The sequence below is a fragment of the Oculina patagonica genome, chromosome 9 (genome assembly GCF_052425735.1).
Source record: "Oculina patagonica isolate OP01 chromosome 9, crgOcupat, whole genome shotgun sequence".
NCBI classification, from domain to species: Eukaryota; Metazoa; Cnidaria; class Anthozoa; order Scleractinia; family Oculinidae; genus Oculina; species Oculina patagonica.
In genome coordinates, this window is record NC_135766.1 from 12869068 (window position 1) to 12881836 (window position 12769).

Consider the following 12769-nt stretch of genomic DNA (forward strand, 5'->3'; position numbering starts at 1 on the left):
TCCCTCCCCGAGAATGTCATTAATAAATAGGAGGTCTAAAATTTTGGACTAGCGCTACATGATCTATAGCGGCCCTGTTAGTGGCCATCACCCACCCCATCCTAACACCTCTCCTAAACCCCCGGTCACCAGGATACAAGGTTCTTGTACCCAGCCCCTCTTCGTATAGAAAACGAAAGATGTACTTCCGGTTTCAGTTTTTGCTTTGGTAAGCGAATTGTTTGGCGAAGTTTGAAAACAAGCAGTTTATAGACTTTCAAGGCGTGAAGATGCAGGATAGAAAGGCTGATTTTGGACAACAAACGATACTATAAGAAGGTAAGGTTTAGGGTTTGTCAAACGACATTCAAAATGTATTCAGTTATCATGAATACCAGGCGAATCTAGGAATCTGAAGAACCCGCAACACTCAAGCATCATAGCATACAAATTGTATTAATCTTACGATGTTTGGGCATAGGATCACCTTTGGTAGTTATTTGTTGTGGCTCAGTAAAGATGAACGAGCTGTTCCTTTATATTTCGGGTTGAAATGCATGGCTCAATAGAACTAAGATCTTGTTCAATTCAGGAAGGCAACATTTTGGTCGGGTTTAGAGGACATTACATCCGAAATTTGTAGAGTTTTTAACTAACTATTGCCAGTCAAAACTTAAACGCAAGCTAAATCTAGCAAAAGATGTTGGCTAAGTGACTATGTCGAACAAATAAATGAAAAACATTCTCAAAACGATTTAAATATTCCAATCGTACATCATTGACTGACTGATATAAAGCTAGTACAGATAGTACTATCAGAAATTTTCGCTTCCGGTTTGTCATTAGGTCCGACCATGTTTACATGTATTATCCTGCTAATGAAATCCCTTTTGATGTTGAACCTAAGCAGCAGGTAAATCTTCTTTCAGTTCAAAGCTTTATAAGTATTCAAATAAATTATTATACCAGGGCCACTGTTATCAAAATATATTATACAAAGTGTGTTTGATTGGTTTTTTTTTTGTTTTTTTGTTTTTTATAACAGATCAGTGCCACTTACTTTAATTCCTTTAATTTGTAATGGCTACAACCTTACAAATAAACTAAAAGTATTAAAACTCCTTATCATACTAGTACATGAGTGTCGAAAGGTAAAAATGATCGAGACTTTGCGAGACAGCAAGACTGATAATCTTTTCTGCGAGCCCGAGACTTTCTTTACCTTGAAGAAGGAAGTAATCGAGACTCCAAGAAGGCACCCCAGAAAGAGAATTTGAGATAGACTCCTGAAATTTGGCTAAAATTCTGTGAGACTCCCATTTTTTGAGGGACCATATATTCACCACTCCTTACGGTATTTCATCATAGGAGGGAATTACCTGGCTTCCCTTTTTTGCTGAAAAAAATATAAGGCCTGCAAATGTTAAAGCCATTAAATTCCCAGCCGCCCTCTTATTAGAAAAATGAGGATAATGTCCACCTTTGTTCTTGTCCCCCCACCCCACCCCTCACCATAATTCCACCCTCAAATTATTCAAATAAGAAAGTGATACACACCCACCCATCTGATGACAAGCTTTAAAGATTAAATATAGAGCCTGACTGACATGAAAACTACTAAAATTTAATGGATATATTATGTGCACTGGCTATAAATATATACCAGGTAATAGTTGCCTCTTACCTTTCAGTTGTTTCAGAGATAAATTATGACAACACTGTGAATGGCTAAATGAGTAGCCTGACTTTGTGATGAAGTTCTAATACTCTTGAGGTGAGACAGTAATTTAATTGCTTTATCTGTTTGTACTCTGTTCATGCAGATCCAGTTTAAGTCAGTGCCTCGGATAAATTAAGGGGTTTATACGTATACAATACTATAATCCCCACCCCCTAAATGAGTTGTTAGTTCATCACAGGCTAACCCCTCAGAGCATTATTGTGGAGGCTGACAGGGGGGTTGGAGGAAGCCAGGAGAAAAGGGATGAAGGTGGGAGAAGAGAGAGCGGGAAGCAGGATTCCTAGGCAGGAACTGGGAGAAAACAAGTAAAATTTCTCAACATTTTGTTTCTATTTTTCAATAGATTATGTCCGGACAAAGAGAAGAAAACCACTACGGAAAAGGGTGAGAAGCAAGAATAAAAGGTATGAGGTTCAGACTCCCCTGTCGAGGTTCAGATCCCCCTGTCTCCCCCACAATATATTTTTAAAGTTTGCCCCAATTAAGACTTCAGTGGTACTTATATTTATTTATACTCTTGCTGGAGTCGAAGACTGGACGTGGTACAGCTAATATTGCCACTGTGCATATGAGGGTATTAAATATCCTAAATTATTAAAAACTTCTGCAGTGATATATTAATGCAATGCCCGATTCCCTCTATGGTGCGCACCTGCAGGGAATCATGGTAGTTGTATTCATCAAACCATGCAGGAGACTTAATATTGTAGGCAACAATGAATACAACAACGTACTACCATGACTCCCTTCAGGCACGCGCCATAGAGGGAATCAGGCATTCCTGAGTTTTGATTGGTTGACAGGCAATAGGTTATATGAGCTCATATACCATGGACCACAAATATGGTAGGTGCATGCATTAACGAGAACAGCTGACTGGAACTCAATATATTGCAATTCTTTGGGTGTTTTTAATAAAACAATTATTCCACTCACGCTTGTTGGATATGAGAAAGTTATAACATCCCTAGATAGCCATCTCATATCCAGGGATCATGCTTGTTGGATATCAGAGATAGTTATATAGCCATCTCATATCCAATGGCCTGCACGCTCATGCCATGGAATAATTTTTAAATATTTTTATCCAAGAGCATAATTGGACCCTATAAACATGTTAATTATAGTTTGACTAGAATAACCTACCACTTCTTAATCTGGAGTGCAGACTGTACACATACTAATAATTGTTGCTAATTACTAAGGATGGGCCGATACTCGATACCAAAATAATATTCGATACACGGATATTTTGACAATTCCGGAAAATATTGCAGATCCCGGCTTGCGAAAAGTATATGGAGAGTGCAGGCTCGTGACCTGAGCCTGCAATCTTCTGTTCAGCACCTGATGTTCATTATTTGTTAGTATAATTTCCAGAGCTGAATTCAATTCTGATTGGTCGAGATGCTCGGACTATGTTGCAATATTCACCGCGCTAGGCGGTGAATATTGCATCTGAAGGTTTGGCTACTAAGCCATGCCACGTTTGTCATCCAGGCCAGTGCACATGGTGGCATTTGCTGAATGAAAATTTCTCTCATTTAAAAGAATTCACTCCAAATCCTAGATATTTGAAACATTGGGAATTTTGCAAATTTACTACCAAGGCTTTTGGACCGAAAATATTTCAAGAGATGGTTTTCAAGGCATTTATAAAATTGATCGTAAACATGCATGGTGGTTTTGGAGATTGCACATGGCCTGCATGTACTCAGTCAGATCGACTGTCGAAATTAACATTATTCAGTTCTCTTCTCACTGGAGCTAGTAATTTCGAGAGGATTCACACAATTGCTCAGAAGCCACCAACAATCAAACAAAGGTACCGGATATCTATCTTTTTCGTGGCATTTGTTTTGTTCCATTTAATAGTTAAAACTTGAGTGTAAATTATGATTTCAATCGATGAATTAAACTGGTTTACACGTATGCAAGCGAGCACTTCTGTTTATTGTTTTCGTGTTTTCTACTGTTATTTCACAGTTTTTGATATTCATCTCTCAAAATTATACTAAAACAATTATTCACTTCAGGCTCAGTGATTATTCGTCTCGGGGATAATTATTCAACAATAATCACTTCGCCTTCGGTGAATAATTAATTGTTAAAACTTTTTGCCAATACCGATGTATTGGCATCGTAGGCCTCTTTGAACCTGTTGTATGTACACATTTTTGACTCAACAGAAAAATAATGCAGATCGAATGATAGAGTCAGACGGTTCTGTATTTGGTGAAACAAATCACTTAACGTTAAGCTAAGTCAATCAGGTCATGGTATCCGTATCGCTATTACAGTATCGTATCGATGTTGTATCGTTTTGAAAACTAGCAGATTAGCCCATTCTTAAATTTGTTACTGGTCACCATTCCCCTTACCTAGAGCTCTTGTTGTGTAATCCACATGGCAGAAGAGAAATAGTCTCATACGCAGATCATCTCAGATCACTCTTCTGAGGAGAGAACATTCCTTAACTCTGCAGTGAGAAAACATTTTAAAAAAAACATACTAAAACAGCAGAATCCATTTGGGGGAGCAGTTTTATTGATGACTGATAACTAATCCACCTGTCGATGTTAAGCAGGAGAGGGGTGGGGGTTAGGCTTGGCATAGGCAGGGGATCATAATTGACAGCATTTGCCTGCCCTTGGGGACCTCTGACCATTGAAGTGGACTTTTTATCAAAAATGTTATTGAAGTTTAGACTCTTTTGACCATCCACAAATGCCTGTTAGCCAAGTTTAAATGCCCCTCCTTTACCTGGCCTCCCCACCCCTCTCAGGTTTAACATGAGAGGTGAATAAGTGATACATCTGGCCTTTGGAGAGCCATCAGTCTCAGACAAAAATCATTTTTTGACATTTTTTTTTCTTTTTTGCAGTCAGCTTAGATCACCATGAAGCCATGCCCTGACAGGTACAACTGATAATATGTGATAACTACAAAAATATATGTAATGGAAAACCCTTAGCAGTATATGACTAACATCCCTGTCAGTACTACATACAGAGCCCTCCCCCCCCCCCCCCCCTTACAGGGGTAATTAAAAGATCCCCATTTAAAAGATTTATTACCGTTTTTTTAATTAACTCCTCAAAGGGGCTATATATGTCACGCAATTTAAGACAATTTTGACACTGACCAACGACACCAACTGGTCATAAAATTAACTGAAATATCACAATAATGGTTTAAAACTGTAGAAGAATTCGAAAGAAACACAGAAAGGCCAAAAAGAGGCTTGGATGGGCAATATTCGAGAAGATTAAAACGGATTGCGTTTGGGTGATCTTAAAAAAAGTCGGGCCGACGTTTTTCAAGTTTATCTCAATTTGTATAATAATGTCTGCTTTACAATGCTCGAAAATCATCCTTGTTTGTTACGTGGCCGTGATTTTGCCAAAAAAAGACTTTTACTCTGCCAACTTGAAGAATTACCTAAAATTGCGTGGCATAGCCCCTTTAGCTTGTTTTTTAGATCATGTGTCCTATATTCATTCATTCTTCGAAACACAGACCTCTCGGTTTTCCAACCTTATTTACAGTATACGTATAACAACACACTAAACTCACAATACACTTGCTATTTTACGTCAGTTTCAGACTTCCTAATATTCTTCGCAAGTGTTCGTTACCTTTAATATTTGGAAATACAGTAGAACCCCGGTAACTCGAACTCTGAAGGGAAACGAAAAACAGTTCGAGTTAGCGGGGTTTCGAGTTATCGGGGTCGATTAAATATTTAATTTGCCAAGTTAATAATTGATAGTTTACTGATTTTTTTAGCATTTCAGTATACAGTACAGTGCACTGATTGAACTTATCTTGTTAGAAACGCTAACACGAACAAACATTCTTATGATAAGAGTGGAAAATGGCTGTCAACTACTTGATCGGTTCGTTGCTCTAATCAATAGGCAACCGTGGTGAGTTGCAAGAACCGAAATTCGAGTTATCGGGGTAAATTTGACTCAAATTTTGTTCAAGGGAAACAAAATTAAGTTCGAGTTAGCGGGGTTTTCGAGTTATCCGAGTTCGAGTTAACCGAGTAAAAATGACTGAAAAGTGGAGTCAAATCCAAGGGAAACGAAATTTAGTTTGAGTTAGCGGGGTTGTTCGAGTTATCCGAGTTCGAGTTACCGGGGTTCTACTGTACCCTGCAATTTCACAAAACTACCGTAAATGATCTAATAAACGCCCGGGGCTTCTATTAAATTTTAGAGGTCCTAGGAGGGGCGTTAAATACATATGAGTTATTTATTAGAGAGAGGCGTTTATTTCACTTTTTGACAACGCCAACGAAACAAATAAGACGCGTAGTTTGCTCGCGGACTACGATAGAAAACAGAGTTTGTGAGTAGGCGACTAATCTATTTTGCGCTAATGCAAAGGCTGGAAATGTCGTTCAAAGTTCGATATCGATGTCTTCATCGTCATCGGGCCGAACCATGTTGGCATCGTTGGCCTCTTCGATGTCCGATTCAAGTAAGAAACTTTATAAATTGCCTGATTTTACTCTATGGCTTGGTTTTTAAGGCGGTTATTGAAGGAGGGCGTCTATTAGACACGAGGCGTTTATTAAAGGGGGGCGTCTAATACAAACTTTTAAGTTAAAACACCTAAGAGGGGCGTTTATTTGAGAGTGGGCGTTTATTAGATCATTTACGGTATGTCAACTATGGGGGTAGGGGTCGATAAAACTCCCGAACAATTGACACGAATTGGGCTTCTTTTGTTCATTAATCATTAATTTCAAATGACTCTGAATAAAATCCTATTTTTTATGTGTTGTATTTTCATCACGTTCTTGCAGGCAAATTTGTCTATTTAGCTGCTGAGGCAGACCGTCTGAGTGCATATGGAACGACCGGTCCTTTACAGTTCAGCTGAGAAAACAAATGGAGCAAAATTGAGTAGGCTTCTTATAGATGGCGGAACAGAAGTCCTGAGGAAATTGTTCAATAGCTATCACTCCCCAACAAATCTGGTGGCTGCTCTTAATTCGAATTATTTTACCCTTAACAACCTCTTAAAGAAAAAGGTTTTGCATAAGACTCAATGGGACCAGTTGTTCCCACCTGGTGGAGGTGTACCTGATTCTAAGACGTTTGACATCACGCTGCTTTTTGTTTTGCTGGCCAACATTTGTGGGCTGTCTCCTCCCGCCTTAGGATGGCACACAAAGCCACCCCCTGGTGACAACTCCCTTGAAGCAAACCTTGCTCGTATTAAGTCTTTCCGCAATGAACTACACGGACATGTGACAACAACAGGTCTTGACACAGCAACATTTACTGCGCTTTGGAAGGAGATCAGTGCTGTTCTTGTTGATCTCGGACATGACCTGGCAGAAATAGATCGATTGGAAGCAGAGTGCTGCGGAGAAGAGGAATATCTAAACGTTCTGTTTGAATGGGGTGATCGCGAAGAGGAGATCAGGTCACAAATGAAGGAGGTGACTGAAGCTCAGATCAAAACGCTTAAAGTTGTTGAAGATGTTCGTCAGTTGCTCAAGACAACGGTTTGCAAAAAACTGAAAGGAACGGTAGAAGACAACGATTCAGATGAAATCCTCAAAAACCTAGCAAAGTCGGAGTTTAAAGGAGATATCGAGTTTCACGCAGGAAGATTTCAAGTAAGCACCCGCGAGTGGGTCTTCAAAGAGGTTGAAGAATGGTTAGATGACAGAAATTGTCAAAACCGCGTGATGGTGATTAGCGGTAATGCAGGAATGGGGAAATCAGTTATTTCTGCCATCATTTGCAAAAGAATGCGAGAAGCTGGCAGACTGTCAGGAAGCCACTTTTGTCAGCATAACAACGTTCGATACCGAAATCCTCAGCTGATGCTTCAGTCCTTGGCTTGTCACTTGTGTCATGCTTTGCCAGAATACAAGAATGCCCTTGTAGAACAACTGTCGCGAAATGTGGGAGCGGAACTGGATAACCTTGGAGTCGAAGAGCTTTTTGCGTTGCTTTTCAAAGAGCCTATGGACATTGTGGCTGATCCTGGTAGAAACACGCTTATTGTGATAGACGGCTTAGACGAAAGTGAGTATCAAGGACGCAATGAACTGCTCGATGTGATTGCCAATCATTTTTGTAAGCTTCCACGGTGGATTCGATTTTTGGTGACTACTCGACCAGAGAGAAACATTACAGAAAGTCTAAAACGTCTGGAGCCGTTTCAGCTGGAACCAAATGCCGATAAGAATTTAGAGGACATTGAATTGTTCTTCAAAAACCAGCTGCATTTTGTGCTGAATCGAGATGTCACAGACGCATGTTTGAAGAATCTTGTAGAAAAGTCTGAAGGTCTCATGCTCTATGCTTACTTCCTTGTTGAGTTTATCCAAAAGAATGTGTCTCTTTTAGACCAAAGAAAGTTAGATGACAGCTTGCCATTAGGCATTTCATCTGTTTACCATTCTTATTTTAAACGTCTGGAGGCAGAGCTTTATAAAGAAGTTGGCATTAAAGAGGAAAATTTCCTGGTCTTTCTTTGTGCTGTCACCGCTTGTAGGGAACCATTACCGCTTTCTTTTATTTTGAACATCTTGGGACTTGGTACCAAGGCGAAGTCTGAGCAGAGAAAAGCAAATAAAGCTATCAGCTGCGTTTCCGCTCTTCTCCCTATTCGCGATGGCCGTCTGCACATTATTCACAAGTCAGTTAAAGACTGGCTGACTGACAAGTCCTGTTATGGAGATCATGACTTTAGTGTTGACGAAGAAGAAGGCCATTCAATCCTTGCAAGTCTCTCTTCCAATGTACTCGATGATGTGAAACAGAAAGGTGTCCATGATTCCCAGTTTAGTGACACTGAGAAGTATGCTCTTCAACACGGTGTTCAACACATGCTGGCTCTAAGAGAGGAATCAAGGCCTTGTGACCTTGAAGAGGCAGTAAAGAAATATGTGGTAGACTTGGAACTGGTATATGCAAAGCTTTGTGTTAGCAACACGTATAACACAGTAGCTTCCGAAGATGTTCTCAACGTACAGATGCATGAGATCTCAAAGGCTCTGTCTGGAGACCTGCAGAAAGCCCTAAGTTCATTGTTGTTTCTGTTACGGAAGCACCGCAACACGCTGCGAAATCTTCCTCGCGTCTTCTTCCAACTTGCACTGAATGAAGGAGGACCAGAGCTGTCTCTTAAAGCATCAAACGCGTTGGAGACGAGGTATTCTGAAATTCCGTACATGGAATGCCTGGATGACGAGCCTCCACAGGGTGGTACCTCAGTGGAACTTCACTGTTCAGATACAGTAGCTTGTTTCGACGTTTCACCACAGTTGGACTTAATGGTTTGTGAATGTCATGATGAAACGATACAACTGTGGTCGCTCCAGACTAGCAAGCTAGAATGGGTACGCCCCGTTATATTCAAGAAGGATTACAGCGGTGTACCATTTGGAAGTGCGTATAAAATCCCTCCGTCATCTCAAAACGACAATCTGGACCCGAGTTTAAGGCCCCTGTCATGCTATCGCTCTGTCGTTTTTCATCCTAACGGTGACCTTGTGTTGCCAGGAAGCCTCAGCCGTGTTTATACCATTGGTGGAGATCAGCAAAGGCTCTTTCCATCAAGTAGCTGCGAATTCACTGTTTGCCAGTTTTCTGGTGACAGCAGCATGATGCTAACCGATTGCCTTGATGAGACGGAATGTGTAATTATTTGGAGTTTGGCAACTGGGAAAGAGATCGCTCGGTTAACGAGAAATGAACCTGTTCTGGCTTTCACGTGCTCTCGCGATGGAACGTTGCTGGCGATTTCCCATCAACGTTCCATTTGCCTGTTTGAGGTAGGCTATGGTTTTCGTTGTCTGGGAGAAAAGGTTATACCACTGGCCTGTGGTTTGATCAACTTCTCACCCAACAATCAAGTTCTTGCTTGTCTCCATCTGACGGAACTATCAAAGCACCCTTTTCGCTTTAAAGTCAGTTTGGAAGATTCGTCTAACATGTCACAGAAGGCTGTTTTGGAGGAGATTGATCAGGACATTTCCAACGACTCCTGTCCTTGGGAATTTGAACATCGGACCAAGGGCGGATTTCTGTTAGGAGACCCAATTGACATCTCAAGCGAAAAGTTGTCCAGTGTTGTTCCATTTTGGGAAGCAGGATTCATCTCCGTGCTAAACAAAGAAACTGCATTGATGAGTAGTCCAGATCTCAACTACCTGAGTCGGATAAATCTTCGCAAGCTAAATAAGAGCAGGGAAGATTCAGAAACCGTCGTGCAAGACGTTGCATTTTCTATCGATGGCGAGACTTTATACGTTGTCAGTAACAACGAGCTAGAGACAACCCAAACAACAGTAACTGCCTGGGACGTCTCAAATACAAAGATAAGAGGGCAACTACAGCTTCGGTTGATCTCTCTTATGCCTGTGAAAGATGGCGTCGTTTTGGTGGCACAAAATAAATCACCTGAGTTGTGGAATTTCAAATTGTCCCGTTATGTCAGACGTTGGAGCATGCTGAATGGAATCACGAAGACGATTCCTATATCCGAAGAACTAGTGGCATGCGTTGGAAGGCAAGGTGACGTAAGCATCTTAGCTACAACTGGCAAAGAAACTATTCTGTCTACGATCCAACCGTTTGAGCAAAGGTACGTTGTTGCGTGCAACAGTAAATACCAGCTGATAACTGTTGGCCAAAAGCATCACTTCCGACCTAACGTCAAGGACAGTTTGCTGAAAGGGACACTGAGGTTGTCGAGTATGACATCGCTGATCTGGGAAAGGGATTTGTCTCAGCCATGGTGTGAAGGTTACAAAGATCTGCCACATTGCATCTTCTCTCCCAAAGACGATTTTGTAGTTGTTTGGGGGAACCCTCTCCTTGACAGTCCAGGTGTACACATCCTCGATGCAATCTCGGGAGACACTCACCACACTCTTCCTAACAGCAATAATGTGGTTGACTGCAAGTTTGTCAGTGACGAGGAGTGTCTTGTTTACAACAGAGGAATCAATGTTCTTCGTCTGTTCAACGTGAAGTCGGGTGACTTGCTGAGTGTGATGGATATCGAGGAGCGACCCTGCTGCTTGGCAGTCTGTCTTCCCCACCATCTTATTGCGATTTGTTTATCAAGCGACAGATTCAGGCTCATCAGAGTGTGGTCCCCACAAACCAAAGACCGGAGGAAAAACAAAAGGTTAGCTTCATTGTGTGTTTATTTCTGTAACGTCCCTCTCTCTACTTGCGTTGTTTGGCAGTATCAGCAGTACATATAATGGAACGAGCCAAATGCGTACCTTATGGTTGGTTTGGTTTGTGTGTTCTTGCAGGGCACATAATGTTACCATCGAGACAAAAACCTTCTAGCTTGAAGGTTTACGATGACTTAACTGACGTTACGATGATTTAACTGACTGTTCCGCCTCAGTCGTGTTTTTTTCAATTGTTTGTATATTGTTTTTTATTTGCCACAGAGTTAAACAGAGCAACGAGCAACACGAAGGATGGCTAAGTCAACTCTTAGATATGATCATCTTGGGTTGAAATCGTCAGTACATTCTCATGTTAAGAGGACAGTGCATCGTGTATTATAACATCCAACAGTTGTCGTGGACTCAGTCTTTAATGTTATTAATACCGTTTCAGCTTATTGAGATTCTTAATCTTGTTAAGACCCATTTTGGCTTTTAAAGGGGAAGTATCATGAGGATTTTGATTGTTTTTCGTCAATACTGTGGTGTAATTACCTCTACTTAGAAAATAATCCTAGAACACCAAGAGGAAGATATCAACCGAATTCGTGCAAAAAAGAACAAATCATGATCGTTTATAGCGTATTTTGGAAAAAAGGTGCAAGAACTTGGCGAGACTAACTTGAAAAATTCTGCCGGAATTTTTCAAGTTTAAATTCATTTCGACCCTTTCCACCCATGGCCAGAGACGCTCGTCGACAGTTTTAGTACACTGAGTTAACGGTTTCCGTTAACACTGAAATGATTTTTAACCTTTGAAATTGTACAAAATCCCCTTGATACTTCCCCGTTAAGACCACCCATTTATGTTTAAGCTTAATATTAAAAGGCTTCTCTGCCGTTTCGAAATCTTCTAGGTATTTCAGTAAAAAAATAAGCTTCTAATATAGGCTGAGAAAACTGTCTTCGGTTGGTGGTTCGCCCACTTGGTTTAATATTAATCGCGTTTTATTCAATACTATCAATATATGAAAAATATATTCTTTTAAATAAGTTATACGTAAGTTAAAAAGATTAAGGTATATAATATATTGTTAAAGATATATACTAGTAATTAGTTGTTCTATAAATGGATGTTTACGCTTTAAGGAGGCCGCATAAAATGTGTATTTATTTTATTTTGAAACCTTTTTAACTCGGAAAATTCCGAGTTTAGTTATGGGGCCGATTTCACTCCTTCCATCCTTCACTCGATTCCTGTCCACAATTTAATTCAATTAATTAATTAATATCAAATTGAATTAATCAATTAACTTTGTGAAGCGAGTAGGGGGCTGGGTAAAATGTGAGCCATATCTGTGTTACTTTATATGAAGTACACAAATGCTATATATTTGTTTCTGAAACCCCAAAGTTCTCCTTGTGGTATACATTCTTTCAGGCGTAGACTCAAGCACACGGAATTTTGTGCTTAACGCATACGCATATATGAAGTACACAAAGGCTATATATTTTCACCAAATCTTACTGAGAACTGGTTAAAACTCAACAAAATTGGGGTTTCAATTTATCGCCGAGTATTTCCGAAAAAAAAATTCGATGGTACTAGAAAAGAGTTAAATTTGAATGAAATATTCATCTATAAGCCGAGGCCGAGCGATCATCAACAAACGAAAATTATTAGCAAGCGTTTGTAATTTATTCTTGGTCATTACCTTTCATTTTAGTGGCGGCTCTTTAGAAACCATTTGGTTTAATGAAGCAACGTTAGGAATGAAGTTTTTATTCGCCTTTTCTTTGATATTTAAGCTGGAACTCGTCGTCCATCGGCTCGCTCTGGAATATTATTTATTTTGTCGGCGTACTGTGATCGTCTTTTGAACAGA

At 40.2% G+C, this 12769-nt stretch overlaps 1 protein-coding gene across 2 annotated transcripts; it reads left to right on the forward strand.

Moving 5' to 3' along the window:
- Window positions 1-209: 209 nt before the first annotated feature.
- On the forward strand, window positions 210-12071 carry LOC144666215 (uncharacterized). Of its 2 annotated transcripts, XM_078527609.1 has the most exons (6): window positions 210-318; window positions 1671-1753; window positions 2064-2124; window positions 4605-4639; window positions 6537-10888; window positions 11166-12071. In XM_078527609.1, the coding sequence occupies exons 5-6, from the start codon at window positions 6582-6584 to the stop codon at window positions 11233-11235; spliced, it is 4377 nt and encodes a 1458-aa protein (XP_078383735.1). In that variant the 5' UTR covers window positions 210-318; window positions 1671-1753; window positions 2064-2124; window positions 4605-4639; window positions 6537-6581; the 3' UTR covers window positions 11236-12071. The 2 variants fall into 2 exon arrangements, with proteins under 2 accessions (XP_078383735.1, XP_078383734.1); XM_078527608.1 differs by lacking the exons at window positions 210-318; window positions 1671-1753; window positions 2064-2124 and adding an exon at window positions 2485-2570.
- The last annotated feature ends 698 nt before the right edge of the window (window positions 12072-12769 follow it).